General features: G+C 34.6%; 1 protein-coding gene and 1 long non-coding RNA gene across 25 annotated transcripts in view; both read right to left on the bottom strand.

Moving 5' to 3' along the window:
- The window catches only part of PAM (peptidylglycine alpha-amidating monooxygenase), a 230,909-nt gene that overhangs the window by 4,915 nt on the left and 206,389 nt on the right, over nt 1-19,605 (bottom strand). For 20 of the 24 annotated variants that reach the window (XM_011378482.1, XM_011378499.1, XM_011378528.1 and 17 more), the window contains 7 exons: nt 16,934-17,050; nt 15,037-15,109; nt 13,909-14,119; nt 13,265-13,465; nt 11,160-11,275; nt 7,297-7,396; nt 5,221-5,274 (listed from right to left, as the gene is read on the bottom strand). In XM_011378482.1, coding sequence (XP_011376784.1) covers nt 5,221-5,274; nt 7,297-7,396; nt 11,160-11,275; nt 13,265-13,465; nt 13,909-14,119; nt 15,037-15,109; nt 16,934-17,050 — 872 coding nt within the window. The remainder of the gene's footprint in view (nt 1-5,220; nt 5,275-7,296; nt 7,397-11,159; nt 11,276-13,264; nt 13,466-13,908; nt 14,120-15,036; nt 15,110-16,933; nt 17,051-19,605) is intronic. The other 4 variants (XM_011378508.1, XM_023523600.1, XM_023523608.1 and 1 more) reach the window with 2 other exon arrangements.
- On the bottom strand, nt 193-5,209 carry LOC111731792. The gene is made up of 2 exons (XR_002777321.1): nt 4,447-5,209; nt 193-4,333 (listed from the first exon to the last, which is right to left on the bottom strand). It is a non-coding gene; the product is annotated as an uncharacterized LOC111731792 (long non-coding RNA).

Genomic DNA, 19,605 nt, shown 5'->3' with positions numbered 1-19,605 from the left:
GAAGAGTTCACAATATTCAACTGACTCAAAGATTCCAAAACCCACCCATCCACCCCTACCCAGGCAAATCAACAGCTGCACACGAAGAACTTGTTGAGTACAATGCATGTGGGGTTCATGTTTCAACATCTGAATCTACCAAGCTGGCAGTATGTATTATGATTAGTAATTTCCATTGAATGGTTTTTCACCTTTATATTGGTTTTTTTTTTTTTTTTGGTTCTAAGCTTCTTTCCTTTTTTAGCTATAAGTCTACAAAAATATATCCTCCTTTTCCCATGGTTTCAAAGGTAAAATTACCAGGCAGCATGATGTAGGCAACAGAATCGGTGTGTAGACTGGAGTCAAATGAATCTGGGCTCTAATCCCAGGTCCTCGTGTAACTAGCTGTGTAACTTTGGGCAAGTTACTTAACTGATCTGGGCTGTAGTAACCTCATCTGTAAAACTGCAATAATAATAACTCCTTCATAAAACTGCTGAGTGTAAACGTTATCAAGTTAAGTGTTTAATAAGTATTTGTTTCCTTATAGCTTTAGTTTATAAATCTCTTTCATGCTCAGTGAATTACTGCTTTACCATATGCATAGTTGTACACATTAATTCTAGGAATACAAACTGGGAAGAAGAAGTGTGTCCTTTTCAAGTTTTTTTTCTACAGTTGCCAGCAAACTGTAAGTGCACACAGATGCACTGTATATCCTTCTGCTGTTGATGAAAATAACTTATACAACTAATCTGTAATATGGGCTGGTATTGGGTAGATATCAGGCCTTCAGTACTGTTTGGGAAACTGATGCAAGAATACTAAGCTGCTGCAGGGATCTTAATAAATGCTGATGTAAAAATGAGGTTGAGCCTTTGACATTCTTACCCCCAAGAAGCACGTATGTGTGTTGGTACAAAAACCCTAGTGTGTAAAGCCCAGAAGTTACAACCATGTTTGCTCACAAGGTTTCTGGAACTTCAATAGCTTGGTGTGCCCACTGCCCTATGATATATAGTGAATCATATTGCCTCTTGTAAATTTGTTAATCTTTAATATACATAGACACAGCTTAATAGCTTCTCCAAGGAAGTGTTTCTTAAATTACTTAAGACACTGTAAACACAATTTACGATATACACAAGTGGCAAGTCCAAGCTTTTTGCTTCAATGTTCTGAGCCAGCCTCCTTCACAGTCTCAATTATGTCTACTGAGCACTTAATGCTATGTCAGGCATTGTTCTCATTTAATCATCACACCAAGCCTATCAGTGGGTACTATTATTATCACCATTTTACAGATGGTCTGTCATAGTCTTCGTTTCTTTCCCTGTACTGTGGTTAAGGAGAGACCATTATTTCTCTTCCTTTGTCAAATGGAGTGGTCCTTGAAACTTCAGCAGGAGGGAAGGAAAGGGACTGGTTTGTATGTCTAGAGATTCAAATTAAACTTTCTAAGTCTCAATTTCCAAGAGGAATATAAGTGTGATTCTCACTTTTCCTTACCACTATTTTATCTTCTTCATTACTGTAGAAAATGTATGCAGTTGTTCAAAATTTAAGGTTATTCTATATTTAAGCAGGAAGAGAACAATAAATAAATGATAAGATTTTAAAAACATAGGCCAAAGTTGTAGACTGGCAGTGAAGAACTTTTTGCCTTGGAAGAAGAGTTTGTTTCTATTTGAAGGCAACTATAACCAGAGAAGTTACCTAGCATTTCCTATCTGTCATTAGTAGGTTTACCTACACCTAAGGCAATGCCTGTCAGCTCATATCTAGTTTCTTTTATAATGCAGGACTGGGCTCTATTAAACAGAAAGAAGAACTATGGATAAAGTAGGTGACAGACTAAAAGAATCAGTTTAGCATTCAAAGAAAGTATGGTGAGAATGAGGTAATAAACTTGCTAAGATACACACAATACACTTTAGAAATTCTTGATTTCCACACCCCTTCTGGTACTTCGAGTGTCATCTACTAAAAAAACTTGAACATTCTAACTTTTGGAATCAGCTGAAGCAGGTTTAGATTTTAAAAGATGCTCTACATTTTAAGAAAAGAAAATAAAAATAAAAAATTTTCCAGCCTAAAAAAAAAAAAGCAATATTCCTGCTCTTCTCAGGTACCTTTATAAATGGAGAAAAAAGCCTTAAACAATAGTTATCACTTAACATTCTAAGAATTCCATTCAAAGCATAAAGAACCATTCAAATTAAGCTACATTTACATTTTATCCTAAATTCTTTTATTAAAAACCTCAGAAGTTTGGAGCATCCCTGATGTAGGAGGAGTGAAGAAGCTCTAAGATTAGCCAGGCCCTGGGTCTCCTGGCAGATAGGGGTTACCTAGTTTTGACATTGTTCTGTCATACAAGATGCCAGATGTTTTTAATCTAGAACAAAAATGTCTTCAAATAAGCTCCTCTGGCATCTCTATAGATACTTGAGAATAAATGATTTTGATAAGCTGATATATAAGAAGTTTTTCACCCCCCTTTTTCTTTAAAGCAATGCATTTAGAAAGGTAAGCAAGGTGCATTCCTGTATGAGCTCACACATACAAACCTGTGCCTGTCTCCCTCCCCTTGATGGTGGGGGAGAAGCCCAGAGACCACTTGGAAATGGATTAACTGGGATAGGAAAGGAGAGACATTCATAATACAGCAACACAGTGATTATTATCCAGGTCATCACAGAACTGAAGGCTGAAGGCTTCTAGATGGCATACTAGCAAGTAACACTTTAGAAGACATGAGAAGTGCATTTAGACACAATGAGATAATTTTTTTTTAACGCAATGTGCTTCCCCTACAATGTGTTGTTCTCTGTAAGGCCTAAAATGCTAACTGCAGCGGAGAGTTTCTTTTTATTTTCTTGACACTGATTCACCATCATCATCTTTCATTGTGGAGTGAGGGAGGAGTGAAGGCTATGCTATTGGTGGAATATTGGCATATCTGTTTTATCCTTGGTAACTTAATTTGAAAATTTAAATCTCTTTCCTAAATTTCTTATCATCACTAATTCTCTTATCCCTGCAGCTCCCTAGTTCTGAGACTCTGCTACTGCTGATCAGTTGTACAATCGTTTACAGTGGGGATAAGTGTCATCAAGGTTTACTCAACTTTGGAAATTTACATTTAACATGTATCTATAGCACTATTAATTTTGTGATGTTGTTTCTCCCTCTCTTTGCTAACAGGTGATTTAAATTAAGCTTCCAGATTTTGATAAGAGACAAACTTTGGAGAACCAGCATGATTTATATTCCTTTTCGTAGAAAGGAAATGACCTTAACAACAACAACAAAAAGGTTTAATGAGAGTCATACGGGTTCAAAGAGGAAGTAAGAGAATTACTTCATTTGAGTTTGGGTATTCCTAAGTGTTAAAACAGGACTGTCATGAGACATTTCAATAAAATTTACTATTTGAACTGCTGCATTCTACTGCAAGGCTGGGAGGTTTTCCAACCAAATGGACTCAGCGGTGTGCACCAAGGAGAGGAAAAATGATGGATGGGAGAGCATCATTCATCCCTCACTGGCCAGCCAAGAGAAGGTCAGTGCAGTTGGATTATTCTCAATAGGCCAACCAGTACAAACTAGACTTTTTGTTGTTGTTGGTATCTACTTAAACAGAAATGTTTTGAAGCCATTTTGAATCACAGAGGATTCAGAGTAAATTATCTCCCTCCCCGCCCCACCCCTCCGCCCCCAAAAAAACAACTCAGTAGTTCTTGGAAGCATTTATGGTGAATGAATTGATGGTATTCATTTGTCCTCAGTGGTATAGTAATAGTGGTTAAGAGCACAGGCTTTGGCCTCAAACAGACATTGGTTAAAACTTGGCTTTACCACTTATTATCATAGTATTAATTCTGATCCTCAATTCCTCAGAGGTAAAATGGGGATAATGGCAATTACCACACGGTTGGTGTAAGGATTAAACTTGTTAATTTTTGTATAACCTACTGTTTGTGCTCCATAAGTGATAGCTATTAATAATAATAATAATAATAATAATAATAATAATAATACCTTTCCCAACATCTTTAATCTAGGGCAAAAAGAATTTACCAATAACTCTATATATAACAATAAAAAATAGGGAATCAGGAACTTCTTCATTACAGGAAAGTAATGAAGTGGTAATGAGTGGTATGAATGCCACTCAGTAGTGTCACCTGGATAGAATCTCTACAAATGCCAAACAGTTACTACTTATTTATTTTATAATAGTATCTTACCCCTTTCAACCTTGAGCCGGCTATATTTTCTTATCTGCCTACATAAAATACCTAAACTCCCTCTTGGTTCTTGCTTCTTTTCATCTCTTTTCCACCTGCTTTCATGAGAAAGGAAAACAAGTAAGCCTAGGGTTAAGTCTGAATAACTGGGTGAATCATTTATAAATCAACTAATAATGGAATCACTTTTCTACTTAAACATTAGGAGTACCTCTAGTGAGTTCTTAATTACACATGATGATGTCAAAAGCCTGAAGATAGTAGAAAAATGTACAAATATAGACTGATCCTAGGTAAAAGAGAAAATAATTTGACTTGGATTCCACATGAACCAGTGGTTGTTTACCAGTAGCTAAATCCCATTCTCCCATTCCTGATAGTATATACCAATGATACACTTATTTGTACATATACACACACATTCCTTACAGGCTTTAAGTCTCCTGAAGTCAGGCACAGTTTCACTTCCTTAAACCTGCTGTAGTACCTTACCACATAGATGGCCCACAGTAAAGGTTGGGGCTGAACTGTACTAAGAGCTTAGGGAGCAGCTAATCTTTTCAGGGCCTTATGGTATTAACTCCCCAAAGATATTTTTCACTCCTTTAGATTAGAGGCCATTAAGAAAAAGGCCTTTTCCAGTAGGCTGAATGGTATTTTTCAGCTTGCCTGAGGTTAACATACTTACAAAAGTTACTAACTTACTTTTTTTTCCTCTCTGAGTGTTTCTGGTCCATTCATTATAGATTTCTTACATCCTCAGTCACTTTCCATCAGTGAATTTGAGCTCATTATTACTACTCCATTTATCAGAAAAAGCAGTGGCAACATGCAGGTTTAAAGGCTCAGTATGTAGAAGTTATTGATAATTGATCATATTATATTATATTTTTAGCTTGACAACTTTTAAATGCAATCAAGGGCCATAAAATAATTCAACACGAATAGCTTTGGGTTTCACAGTCATAAGAGGAACCTGACCAACCTTTGATTTCCTGGACCTCAATGCCAGCCTTTTTAACTGATCGATGTTCCATTTCTGTAACATAGCACAGCAAAGAGAGAAAGAATCAAAATCCCCAAAAGAACATCTGAAAACTTAATTTTGATACTAATTTTACTCTGCAGAATATTTTCTTAATTCATCAAGTGCATTGTCGTATTAGAACAGAGTTTAATACAAACCACTGATTAGGTGCTAGGTCCATGAATCCTGATTAAAATCTCCCAGGAAAAGCTGAAATAATATTTCTAAGGTGTTCATATCTAAAATGAGATTTTCCTATGGCATTCATAATACTGTTTTATTTCTGAAATATCAAGTAGTTCTGTGGACATCAAGTGGACATCTTTGAGATAACTGGTTCTGCCAGGTTCAATTACCAATTTCTAGCTGACATAAATACTGGAATGCAAATACACCAGATGCTTGTTTGTCCTCTGATGACAGTCTTACTGTTCCAAAGATACTAATATTCCAATTTATTATTTGGTTACATTCTGGACTATGCAGAGGGCTTTTCTATATCAAAGCTGAAAGCTATGTTATAGTACTTCTCCATCAGGGACAGTATCAAAACCACTTGTAAGCCTTCCCAAAATACACAAAGTATCATTCCTCTTCTATTGATCTTGAGTGGGTCTGGCCATGTGTATTTTGAAAATCCTCCCCAGGTGACCTGGATATGCATCTCTGTTGAGTACCAACCACTAGAGTGGAATAAAGAGCCTAAGACAGGGATCTTTATGAGTTTGAGTGTCATCTTCCTGTCTGCAAAATGAAGATACTGGCTAGATTTCTGAAGTCTTTTCAATCTATTTATTCATTTTTTATTCTGAGAAGCCTGGGTTAAATCATGCAACTGAGAATTATCCATCTCTCTTTGGTTTCCTGTCTGCCCACACTTTCTGATTCCTCTTTGAGGAGGCGGGTGGTGGGAGAGCCGCACTTGCAAGGGGGATGTGAAGCTATTGCTGGAGTGGAATAGTCCACCAGCACCTCTGTGCACTCAAGCCTAACTGGGTCCTTATTACAAAAACAGCAAGTGTTACTCAAAGGATAACTCTGAAGATAGCAGTTAACAAATTTACTTGGGCTCCAGGACCTGGATGGTATCTGATTTCTTTGTTATAACTTGTTATCTTTTCCCTTATTATAAGTTGCATTTTCCTTGTTATAATTAGTATTTCCTATCTTCATCAAGTCCATATGTCCTTATTTTTTCTCTAAAACTGCCTGTTGCAGCTCTTGATACATCAAATTTATCATTCTCAATTCTCTTCCTTAATTGCACCTTCTTCTGTTTTTTGGACACGACCATATTTTTAAAGCGCCGATAGACATGGAGGTTTGTGGTCTGCTACACATTCAGTGTTCTTTAACTTAGAAAATTTGCGTTTTTCAGTCTGATATCAGAGGCTAGGTTAGTATACTTTTTAAGAATTAGAAATGATGTCCAAATTGTAATTAGCAAACCTCCACACTAGCTAGCTTGATCCTGACAGAAAAAACTCTCTGTCCCGGCACATACTTCTGAGTTACATGAAAATAGAGCAGTTCAGTATACTGAGTAAGCTGAAGCCTAAAGGAAAAATGCAGAGTGCCTCCTGTTTGAGATAATATGTGTCTGACACAGACGCTGGCATTTCTAGATACTCAGCAGCTACTGAGAGCTGAAGTGCCACATGGGAAGCGATGCTGGTTGAAAACCGTTCAGCCTCTCTACCTTGCCGAAGCCATCTCCTCCCCCTGGAATTGAGTTGGAATTAAGATTGGTTTTCAATATAACAGACATTACTTCAAGCATCGAGAATTTCCTGCGGAATATCTATGGAAACAAGGGGATAACTGCCAGCAAAAGAAGAGAGAAAAGTTTCTCTCCACTTTAAAAAAATTAGTTTAATTCCTGAAATGAACACCAAACAAGGCTCTTAACAACTTCTAACTATACCTTGATTTCCCACTCTTATCAATAAAAAGAAAAGGAAACGCAATTTCCCACATGCTTGCAAGCAATAAAACCAAGTGAAAATGTGGACCATAATGCTGTAAAAACCATACTTTCAGTTGAGGTGAACTTCCACACAGTATTGGTGTGAGCGTCTCCAACGTACACGATCCCGTCTTCAGAGGCGGCAATATCATGAGGCATGTCAAACTGCTGCCAAAATAAGACGCACACATTAGGGTGGTGAGCCTATGCTTGAATTCTTCATAAAAGGGTAGAAAAACAAAGCAAACCACACAACAAAACAATAAATGTATTACTCAAACCAAAAAAAAAAAAAAAAAAAACAAACACCCCAGTAATTCCCATCAAAGCAACTCTAGGCCAAAGAGAGTCATTCATTCATTCATTCATTCATTCATTCTCTGGGCACTGACTCTGCCAGGCATAGTTCTATGTATTGGAAAACACTAAGGGACTCTCACCACTGATTTTCAAGTCTTTTAAAAAGTGATCATTTACAACTAGATTATTTTTTTTACAACGTTGTTGCATTATCTACCCAATTATATTTATTTTGCTTTCATGTTTCTTCTACCTTTTCATCACTATCAGACTTACCTGTTTTAATCTAAACAAGTCAAAAAAGACCAGGTATTAATTTTGGTTATTATCCCCATCTCGCTATCACCTGCTAACTACCTTAAAAACTATTTATAATTATTGATAAGAGGAGTCATTTCAAAGATTCAGGGCATTCAGATTATTCTGAAATGCATACTAGGAGACATGCGACAATATAGGGTTTTATACTCTGAAGCCCAGTGTTTGCAATATTTTCAATCGGTAAAGGAAACTCATTGAGTATTACCTGCAAGTACTTCTTCAGCTTTTGTATCTACTTAGATACTTGGTGTCTTAATATGTCTTTCTTCATGACATATTTCTTTTTCAGATCATCACCGCCTCAGTTCAAGGACATAGGAGACAAGGGAGCACTTTAAGTGACTCACGAAGCTAGTTCCTGCAAGAGCAGTCTTAAAATGTTGTGCTGCTGCCATTTCCATCTGTCTACTGAAGCTTCCAATGGTGCCACGTGTCTGCCAGTTGGCAGGACGTGGATGATGTTTTTACCTTTGAGGCCAACAGGGCTGCCTGAGTACACAGTTCTCAAAAATATGACCAGTGAATATGAACAGAAGCATTATCTCGAATGTGGGCTTATCATCCAGCATCTGCTCACTTCGGTTTGCTGAGTACAAAGGGCATTAATGAGGCAAACTGCAGTGCTTAGCTTACTTTAGGAGGTGCGAAAAATATGCTTTGGAGATATTATTGTGCTTTAAAAATCAGCAACAATTTGTCACATGAAAAGAAAAATGAGACAGCAGTGCCAAGGAGGCTCATTCCTTCATAATATCAAATTAGCTGTGACAAATGTGCACAAGAAGGACAGAGACCTGGAAATCAAAACATTGCCTTGCTAAAATCTTGCAAACCTGTCATTAAATGTTCATCTTTATTTTGGGTTCAGCTAATGGGTGGCAACCGACTTGCATACTATAGGCAGGTCCTCTTGTATACAAAAATATGTTCTTAAAAACTGCTTTGCAAAACATATGGTTGTAAACTGCTTCACGTTTTCTGATAGGAAAGATATTATAGGTGGGGGAATAAAAGTGAAGAGGGGAAGTGTGAACTATTCTGCAGTAAATCACAATATGCCATCAGTTCAAGGCTCCAATAACAATAAACCTTTACCTGTGGTTCTCAAACTGATCCAGGGAGCCAAGGGTTCTTTTGGAAATTCTTTGGGGCCACTGGAGGGATTTGGGGGAGGCTTAGTAGATGGGACTTTGGGACCTCTATTCCTACTGTAACCAGAGGCACTCAACAGTATCTTTTTAGTGAACTGTGTGCCTTTCGCCCTCACAGCTTTTTAACACCATTTGATAGAACCATCCTACTCTTGCAGTTTCCCAGCACAGACATAAAGGTTAAGATCGTACATTCAAGACAAAAACATTACTAAAGAATGTGATAGTAGAAGAGAGAGAATTGAAACCTGTGAGAAGATAAGTAGTGGATAAGCACAACCAGTGGTGTAGAGGCATTAGTAAAACTTGACTTTTGACTTGAAAGAAGAATCTCTTCTTATATAGGAGTCAATATATCATGTTATTTTTTTCACTCAAAATCTTTGTGATAATAATCTAAATGAAAATTATGAGATATTCATAAACTGATTTCAGTTTACTGAGTCAACACAGAACAATTTCTATATTCTGGTGTAATATCAAGTCTTGTTTATTGAAAGGAAAAGCAAATTTCACCTTGGAGTTAGTTAGACTCTCTTTCAAGTTTGCTGAGTTGACCCATCTATAGTGACTCATTCATCACTGAGTATCTGATGAATGCTGGCGTTTAAGCACAATGTTCTGATATTTTAATTCAGGGCTGTTCACATTGTTATGAGAGTAAATCTCATTTTGAATCTAACCTTTTGCTTAGCACTTAGTTTTGATTTCTAGATGTATATTTGAATTAAAGTTAATATCTTGGTTGACATGGCATATTACAATTAAAGAACAATCAAGGCACACGCTACACTAATATAAAGTGAAGACCTGAAAGGTAAGCATCTTGCTTTCTTTATCAATAGATTGAGGAAGTTAGCTCAAAGGGGTAAAGCAATGAAGATTGGATAATCAGTAAGAATCTGAAACACCATTGAAGTAAAATATGTATTATCGATGTTCCTTTCTGAAGGGCTACTATGATTTAATATTTGATTGGTTATTGCTTTTCAGGTGAAATATTTCTGTGAAAAGTCTTATTTCCTGTATATGAATAGAAATATTTTTAAAAAGGGAACCTGTACTGGAATCTTTAATTCAGATTCAAGTCTGCTTTAATTCAGATCCTGTAATTTTTGATAAAACTCCATTTGAGGGAGAGGCTGTGTCCTGTTTCGTTCATCACATCCTTGGTATCTATCATAATGCTTGCTACAGAGTAGGTACTGAATAGATATCTTGAGAATGAATTCTGATAAACCCCAGATTAGCTGACAGTATTCTAACAGACAAATTTCTAAAATATTGAGCATTTTAAAGTTTGTTCTTTAAATCTAGAAAATTTTGTATCTTAAAGAATATTATAAGAGTTATGAGTATGGAGATGTAGTTTGTCCAGTGGTTTATGATAGTTGCATTTGATCCAAGTAAAGCCAATAAATCTTCATATGTTTTGAAAAATAACTCTTATTTGCAAAATTTCAGTAGGCTAAATTTTCTAAAATTGAGGTACCACAAGCATCTTCAGGCAGTGCATGTGAGCACTGTTATTCTGGTAATCATATTGCAGAGAAAGTATATTGAGAAAATAGAGGGCCTAGGGACACACTGTATCATAGTTACTGGGTTTGTAAAAGGCACTATTAGAGTAAACAGTGGTACCTTTGTAAAGCCAAAACTAGCTGTTAGCCTCTTACCTAAACCAAGTCTTTAGGACTTGAATAAATGCCAGGAAGTGCTGTTTTCAAGTCTTGTTACTCAATGTAGGCATAGCATAAAAAAAGCAAACAAGACTTCTTTTGGATCTAAGAGAGCTATAAAAGTACAGTTTAACATAATATGGTATCTTCTCGACTTATTTTTTTGTATTCTAACTACATTCTAACTAATGAATTTATATCTTCCATTGTATGCAGTCTACTAAGACCCTTAGAATTGCATTTGATTTGAAGAAATTGATTGGAACAGAGCATATTTATTCTAAATAAAACATTGTAATAGAACACTCCCATCAACCTATCTAAGAAAGTTATCACATCTCCTTAAAGTTTTTAAAAGGCTTTTCAAGTACAAATTGAAAGTTATCACATTTCCTTAAAGTTTTTAAAAGGCTTTTCAAGTACAAATTGAAATCAGTTTTCTCTCATGAAAACTGATACCTAGGCACTGCATGTGAATACCTTGCGTACTGGCTTGAAGATGTCTATAATTTCCCCACTGGAAAAGTTCATCACGAATCCTTGTACAGGTTCTTGGTCCCCAAAGTAAGGCTTCCCATTCACCGCAAAGAGCAAACCTGTGACAGACACTGAGTTAACCTTTCTTTAAAATATAAGTAAGACTGGCCTTCGAATATATGCATGTATGTTACACAAACAATAAGTATAGGGTCAATCTGGACCCTACAATTCGCAACAAAAATAGAAAATAAAACATTTAGCAACTGTCTCCTTCTGATACTAATTTTCTTGTAATAGGAAAATCAGGAAATGCTAGGCCTGTTCCACTCAGGAAGCCAGTATAAATCAGGAATACATAGATATAGATGTAGATGTAGAAATGAATGATACAGGTATAGGAATAGGAATAGATATAGATAAAGGTATAGAGACATATAGATGATACACATATCACAGACAATCTTAAATAGGTACTGGGAATAGCCAGGTTATTTAAGCAAATCGTTTTGGAGTATCTGATCTTTTTAAAAGTTATGTAATATCTGCAATAGTTAAGAGGAGAATCAGCTAAAAATATGCAAAGAAAGTAAGTAAAGTTATAGTATAAGTAGAAGAATAATCTGATTTTAAACACCTTAAATTTGAAAATGTGAGATGTATACCTCAGATTACCAAAGACATATTTTTTCTAATTAAAAAATTAGACCATCTTATTTATATTAATTAAATGACTACTCTTTAGTAAAATTACATTTCTTCGTATAGCAGTGTTTATCCAAAATAATAGAAATTGTGATGTTTTGGTTAAATAGATACTTCAGATTATTGAATATTACATTTTCAAGGAATTAAAACACAATAAAATATACACAGCATTAAGCCACTGTTGAAAATGTTTTCATCTTTCTTTAAGGATTTCAGGATAGGATTCTTTAGCATATCACATTAAGAAAAATAATAAACACTATCAACATCAATTATTATTGTGCAACATTGTAGAGAGAATTCTAATTATAATACATTCCATCTTTTGTTTAGACTCTGTTTTAAACAGATTTCCTCTCATTTTCTCTCCCGATGTTTTTCTCTTCATATTTGAGTTATTTTTATTCACTAGGAACTTGATTACCGTCTTTATTAAGTGAATGATCTTGCCAGATTTATTCTTTAAATATGAAGTAAAAAAACCAAGATGAGACTATCTCTTTTAAGGATATTAATGAGTCTTTTAGTACTTTTTTATTACTTATTCTTTGGGGAAGTCAAACTTGCTCCTTATCCAGTCACCTGAGCTCTTTTATTCCATCTCCTAAAAAAACTGGGGGCTGCTTGGGAAGATAGTAACTATAAACTTTAACAGCATAAAAAGTATAATTATAGTAATGACTGTAAATAGTTAATGTTACTTTAATATGGATATATTTAATGACATGTATTGTAAAAATTGTACATAAATTGTAGAAATTAAATATATTTCCAATTGTTTAGTATTTAAAAATATTTTGCTAAGTTATCTTGCGTTATGAATCAAGTGGATATTCTTTTATAAGTTTAGATTGTTTTTCTGATTTTCTTCAAGTCAAGAAAAATCTATTTTGAAAAGGAGGAAAAAAATTCTACATTTTATTGGTCATTCCTCCTGGCAGTTAGACATAAGCCTTACTTTCTTTATATTTTTACCTTTAAAAAAAATTTTGGCCATCCCTTTAAAAAAAAAAGTCAAATAGGTATTTTGAATACTGATTTTATCAGGCATATACCATCTGTTGATGATGTGTGACACCATAATGTTAATCATTTACTAACCTAGCAGGTGATCATAATTAAGGAAAAATAAAAATCAATTTTTGGGAACAATTTTTTTAACCCATTACAAACAGATATTAAATCTCTGATTTATTCATTATTTCTGTATAAAGAACAGTAACATTTGAGTTGAAACTGATTTTCAATGTGACAGTTTTAAAATTATTTTAAAATCATATATATAAGGTATCTTTAATCCCTTAATAAGAAAAAGTTTATAAAAAGAGCTAAGACAAATAATTTTTAAAGATAGAATATAGTATGACAAAACACACAAAAAATAAATTAAGATGAAATACCTGGTATATATGAAATTGCAAATACATTTCTTCCAAATGATGCATGTTTAATCTCTCGCACAAATTCTTTGGTGTCAGTTTTAAAACACTGGATCCGACCATTTTCCCTGTCTGCTACACATAATTGACTCAAATGAGGTACAAGGGCCAAACTATGAGGAACATGGAACTGGCCTGGTTTAGGATTACTCCCTGAAGACACTGCAAAAACAAAGAAAAACATCAGATATACAATTTGTAACATCACCAAAAATCTGCCTCAAAAGTTTTCTAATTTTCCAAATTCATGAGAGTAAACCATTAAATATCTGGAAAATAAGGGGAAATAAGGGGGAAAATAAGGTAAAGCAGTTTATAAGTTTATTCCATTAATATCTCTTACCCAAAAAAACCTATTATAGATTTTTCTCCCCATTTGTATAAAATTTTGGGATATTCTTTTACCTCTTATAAGACACGTGTGTGTGTGTGTGTGTGTGTGTGTGGGTGTGGGTGTGTGTGTCCAAGCCAACTGCATGCATACAGAGGCCTTGTTTTCTTCACTGCAGGGGACAATTACATCCTAAAGGGTGTGAGGGGTAGCAAATCTATTCCTATTGATACTGGCTGGGAATTACAATTAGATCAAGGGTCTTTTTGAGTACCTTCTCCCCACTGTGTGATAAAATTTCCACTTGGTGAAAACTGCACAATTCGACTGTTGCAATAACCGTCTGATACAAAGATGGTTCCAGTGTCTGGATCTACAGCCACATCAGTGGGTTGACAGAAGTGATTCTGGTCACTGCCTGGTTGCATGCTCCTTCCCAGAATTAATAGAGGGCCTTCTTTACTGTTCGGGTCCAGTTTGAATACCTTTAAAAAAAAAAAAAGTTTTACCCACTTTGCATGGTTATTATTGACCCATATCATATGGCTAAGAACACTTGCACAAGCAATTAGAATGTAAGCTCCCAGAGACTTATTTAAATGAAGATACTTTTTAGAACTGGAAGAGACTTTTGAAATCATCTGGTCCAATTCCTTCATTTGATAAATGAGGACTATAGAGATTAAGTGATCTACTCAAGGTCATCCAGGTAATTAGTGGTGAATGGAGACTAGCACATGGATGTCCTGTTCCATCCACACCTGCACTTCCTTTTCATCTTTCCTGAGCTAACAGTACAGTACTCTCCAGACAATTACGCAAACAATAAATGTCAACTGAGATGACATATTTGAAGGCCCTTGTAGCTAGTCTTGAGTTCAAGCTTTTTTCCCCTCGTTTTCCTAGTTCTTTGCCACCTACTCATAAAACAGGCATCAAACACGAGCTTATCTTTTGAGGGAAAGACCTTATGACTATCCTGTGATTGAAATATAACTTCTTTTAAAAAAGACAAAAGTTCGATGTTCTATATATAAACTGTATGTACCAGAGAACTTGCCTCAATTTATTGAAGATTAAGGTGGTTTAGGAAAAGAAAAAACACACATTAAACACAAGTGATGAAATAGAATCTGGGGAAAAAGGAAAGAAAAACAAACGTGGAAAGCCAAGAAGGAGATTTGCCCTAGGTTCCTGCTAGCTCAAAGGAGAAAAGTGACTTAATCATTTACCTATTAGCTTTTCCCAGAACTGAGTGCTAAGAGAAAAATTTCAGATGCGGCTGTTCCTTTTTCTCATTATAAACTTACTGAGTCACAGAAAAAGACCCAGATAACGCCAGAGCATTTTGAAAGTATAATTTCATTAACTGTATTTGAATAACTGCCAAATGGAAGATTACCTGATGCAGGGCCACGTCTGTGACCCAGTAATTTCCATCTTTATCTACACTTAAGCCATGTGGCAAGTAAAACCTGCAAAATAAAAATAATTGTCTTAAATATATATTTATTCCTAAAGCATACATGAGAGGTATTTTTTTTTGCTAATTAATCTGTATAGGCAACATAAATTTATAAATTGATAAATGTATACCTGCATTACTATAGAAAAGACCAAAATGAATTGTAAAATGAAAATACCTGTTATAATAGTGACCTCCTTGTGACAAATCTTAAGCAGTATTTAATCATTTAAAAATCTATAAACGAAGCCTACCTATAGATTAAAAATATTTATTATAAAGTATTATATATTAAACAACCCGGATAACATCAATTTAAAAACAAGTTCTAAGATCATAAATATTAATATCTTAGAAATGTGTATAAACACATTTGTCTAGAAAAACACAAATGGATTTATATAGTTTGAACTGTTTAAATATACTGCAAGGTAAGATAATTCTGTATTGATATAAAATATCATATATATGACTGAAAAGCTTTAAGAATGCCTACTAAAGACAGTAATACCCAAAGAAAACAACTTTCAGCAAACGGGCTGTGCTCATCTACGCAAAGTGTGCTGGATAATCATTAGAGAAGGTTAATCTATTTAACAAATCTATTGGGATGTGAGGGTAAGAGAACTGTAACCTAATGCAGACAGAGGCTCACAGGCATAAGGAACTTGGACAGAATTAACAAATAAATGGATAATATCTTAATATGGTTGTGGTCAAAAGACATCTGACAATTTACAAGCTATGTTTGTCAGCTTCTAGCCTTAGCATGATGCTGGCATGACAGATTTTTTTTTTTTTCATGAGCCAAGACTGGGACACTCTAATCTGGACTAATTAACCGAAATAGATTTGTTTTGGTGACTGAATGTCAGGGTTATGATTTGCTTTTGACACAGACACCCACTGTTGGCCAGCTTGATTTAGCAGCAGTTGTTTTGCCTTCCTCTTTAATTCCTTTCTGGAATGAGAATGCTTCTGATTAATGGGCAGAGCACCTAAGGGACAGGTTCAAACACACTGTGTGGTGGCGCTGGTATTAGAATTTGGCCCCGGACTCACCATCTTAGAATGCTATAAAAAATCTAATCATTACCATCTCCATAAGCAGCTGCGTTCAAAGTGGATGGCTCTCTACCTTTCAAAGAAGCTAGCTTTCCTTGTACCTAAGCAGATGGAATATAGTTCCTGAAGTTGCCAGGTTAAATGGTTGAGGATACTCTGTAAGCAGGTGCTCCTTTTTTTCAATGACCATGAATGTCAGCCAACTTTTTTTTGGCTGCCAAATGCTATCTAGGAATAAGACCAAATAATGAATGGCTTTCAAAGCCAAGTTACTTACGCATGCTAAGGAAAGTTAAAAATGACATTTGTTCCATCTTCACTTTGAGATGGGGAGAAGCCTTTTTTTGTAACAGTGATTCCTTGATGAGTTTGAATAAGTAAATTTCCTGCTGGAGAATATTTTTTAATCTTCAGATCTAGCTGACCACAGCTCGCTTCATTAGCTATGTGTATCAACGACTCTCTGAAGCTTGACTACCTACTAGAATCACACAGGGAGCTTTTAAAGTACTATTTTGATGCCTGGGCTTCATCTTGACTAAATCTGAATCTAATTATTTGAAGCTCTCAGATGATTCTAATATTCAGTCACAGTTTAGAACCACCTATTTAGAAAATAAAGATGGGATGGCCCAATCAGTCTCCTTAAGCTATGCTTTCTCACCACTGCTATACAACACACTCTTTCCAAGACCAGACCCAACAAGACACTTTATACTCAATGCTATATGTAGTACAAGCATTAATAACAACATGTAATTTAACTCACAGATTTTTTCCACTGGACTGGAGTATTGCAGCATTATTTGGATCTATGACAAGAATAGTGTCTTCTTCAATTGGCCCAAGTCCTCTTTGCTGGTAAACAAACTTGCTGTCAAAAGAGCTAAAAAAAATAAATGCATTAGAATGAAAAATAAACCAAGTCACTTGAGAAATGCAGACCATTTACTTGAGATTCTAAATACAGAATCTAGAGAAGCGCTCAGATGTATTTGTCTTTGACGTTTCAGTATTTTGGATTACACACACACCATTAGCCTGCAGAACTGTGCTGTTCAGAGTGGTCAGTGGAGCGGCAGCATGGGAATTGCCTGAAGATGCAAGGTCACAGACCCAACAGAATCTGAATCTAATCTGCAGTTTCACAGGATCCCCAGGTGATTCATACTCATGTGAGAATTTGAGAAACACTACCTCAAACTCTTAAGCAACTAACTTTTAAAGAAAGCCTCAAAATATTTTAATTTAATAGTTATTTTCTTTCAAACTACAAACGAAAGCATAATTTATTTTAACTTTCTCTGTAATGAAAATGCAAATGATAGCAAGAAGATCAAAAACGTGTTCACTATTATACTTGCCATAGGTAAAACATGCAAATCATATTATAAGGATACCACATAATGTCCAAATTTTTCGAAAATATAAAACATAATTGATTCTTGAAAAAATATACTTAGATAAAACTTTTTCTATACAACAGCTTTTCTAGAAGTACAAAATGAATAACTATGTAATAATATAAAAACTAAAACAAACATGAAAATTTCTTTATTTTAACTCTATAACTTTCAGGTTATTATAAAATATTATAAACAAATATTTTTATATATATTTTTTCCATTTATATTTCTATCTGAATTGTTAGTAATACCTTTCCTTAAGTTGACAATTATCCCAGATATTATACTTATTTCAATTTCTGTTTGGGAAATTATTTCAGATAAATGACAAAGATAAACTCTTCTAATATAAGCTTATGTAATAGAGAGATAAATGTACGAAGTATCAAGAGACCAACTTATATTTTCAGAACTGAAGAAATGGATCAGCACATAGTTGAAACGTGTGTGTGTATGTATGTAAAATAATTGTATTTTGCCAGATGATAATCAATGTATAATCGATGAATATTTCTGTAAAATAATATTTCCTTTATAGAATCAGAGAGGGCTATAAAGAAACCAATAATTTGTAGTTCAACTGTATAAGCAAAAGAATCTGAATATCATTAAATATTTATGGAGCTACATTTATGATTTGGAAAGGCAGCAGACTGCTCAAATCTGCCATACACCTATTGATTAATTGGTTAATACTTTTATGGAACTTACGTAGAGTCCCAGTAGGAGAACAAAAATTTCAAAATCCATTCTCTTGCCATTAAAAATATACATCACACAATTATTTGAGCTTTTTGACTAGTTAGTCTTTCGGGTATTTTTTTCCTGAAAGATATTAACAATAAGTCCCTGGAGTAGTTCTTATTAATGATGCATTTAATTGAGCACAAAATATTGATTCAACTTTGTCAATCTAAAACTGAATTAATACTATTGACATATGCTATTACGTGTAGTTAAACCTACACAGTAGTATCTAGGAAAAATACATAAATATTTGAAATGGAAGTAACATCACTAACAAAGCAGATTTTATATGATATTCATGGGATCATTATTAAATTAAAATGTGAAATTTATTCAATAGAACCAATGTAAGAGTATATAAGGTGTTATTAAGTCAGGGGAGACCGAGGAAGGAAAAACATGAAGTCTCTTTTTCTTATTGCTGTGAAACGCCAAAGAGTTTATGCTATATCTGAAATGATTTTCAATATGAATTTCTGTACTAAAATATCATAAGTAATCTTCTAGAAAACAAAGGTATCAGATTCAACCATCAACAGTCTTTTTTGCCCAACTTGACTATGATATTGAATAACATAAGTTCAGCACATCTAGGATTCATAGGATGCTGTAAGTTTCACATTCATGCATAATTGGATAAAGCTTCTACACTTATTATCTCTTTTATAGCTTAATTCTTCATTACTTAGAAACATTTTGGTGCTTTGTAATGGCACAATGGTAATCTAAATTATGTGAGAATTATGCTTTCCCTGACTGTAAGGAGTTAAAATATATGTTTCCCTTTTTCTTAAATTGAAAATTTAAGACAATTGTAGATTCATATGCAATTGAAAGAAATAATACAGAGATTCCTTGTACACGTTACCCAGTTTTCCCAATGGCAGTGTTTTGTTTAGCTATTGTACAATATCATAGCCAAGAGATTGATACTGATAAAATCCGCTGATCATATTCAGATTTCCCTTTTCCTTTTGTATTTCCAAAATTTTTCATTTATTCTTATAGTTTATTTGCTTGGGCATGGAATATACTAGTATGTAACTTCTCTATGCTGCCCCCACCTAGGAGTTAGTAACATGGCAAGTTACCATATCCTCATAAAGTGCTATCCACTTTACAAATTTATAGTGTTCTCTGACCCACCACTGACATCTAATAACAGTGGCAGTCCAATTGTATATCCTGATAAAACTGGAGCGTGTCATACCTCAGCATACCTAATTTCACATTGCTTCTTATTTACAATGTGACAAACCATATAGGAAGCCTGACGTATTTACTTCTT

Source organism: Pteropus vampyrus, unplaced genomic scaffold (assembly GCF_000151845.1).
Source record: "Pteropus vampyrus isolate Shadow unplaced genomic scaffold, Pvam_2.0 Scaffold11, whole genome shotgun sequence".
NCBI classification, from domain to species: domain Eukaryota; kingdom Metazoa; phylum Chordata; class Mammalia; order Chiroptera; family Pteropodidae; genus Pteropus; species Pteropus vampyrus.
The sequence above is the reverse complement of the archived record's forward strand: the minus strand, read 5'-3'. Positions and strand labels throughout refer to the sequence as shown.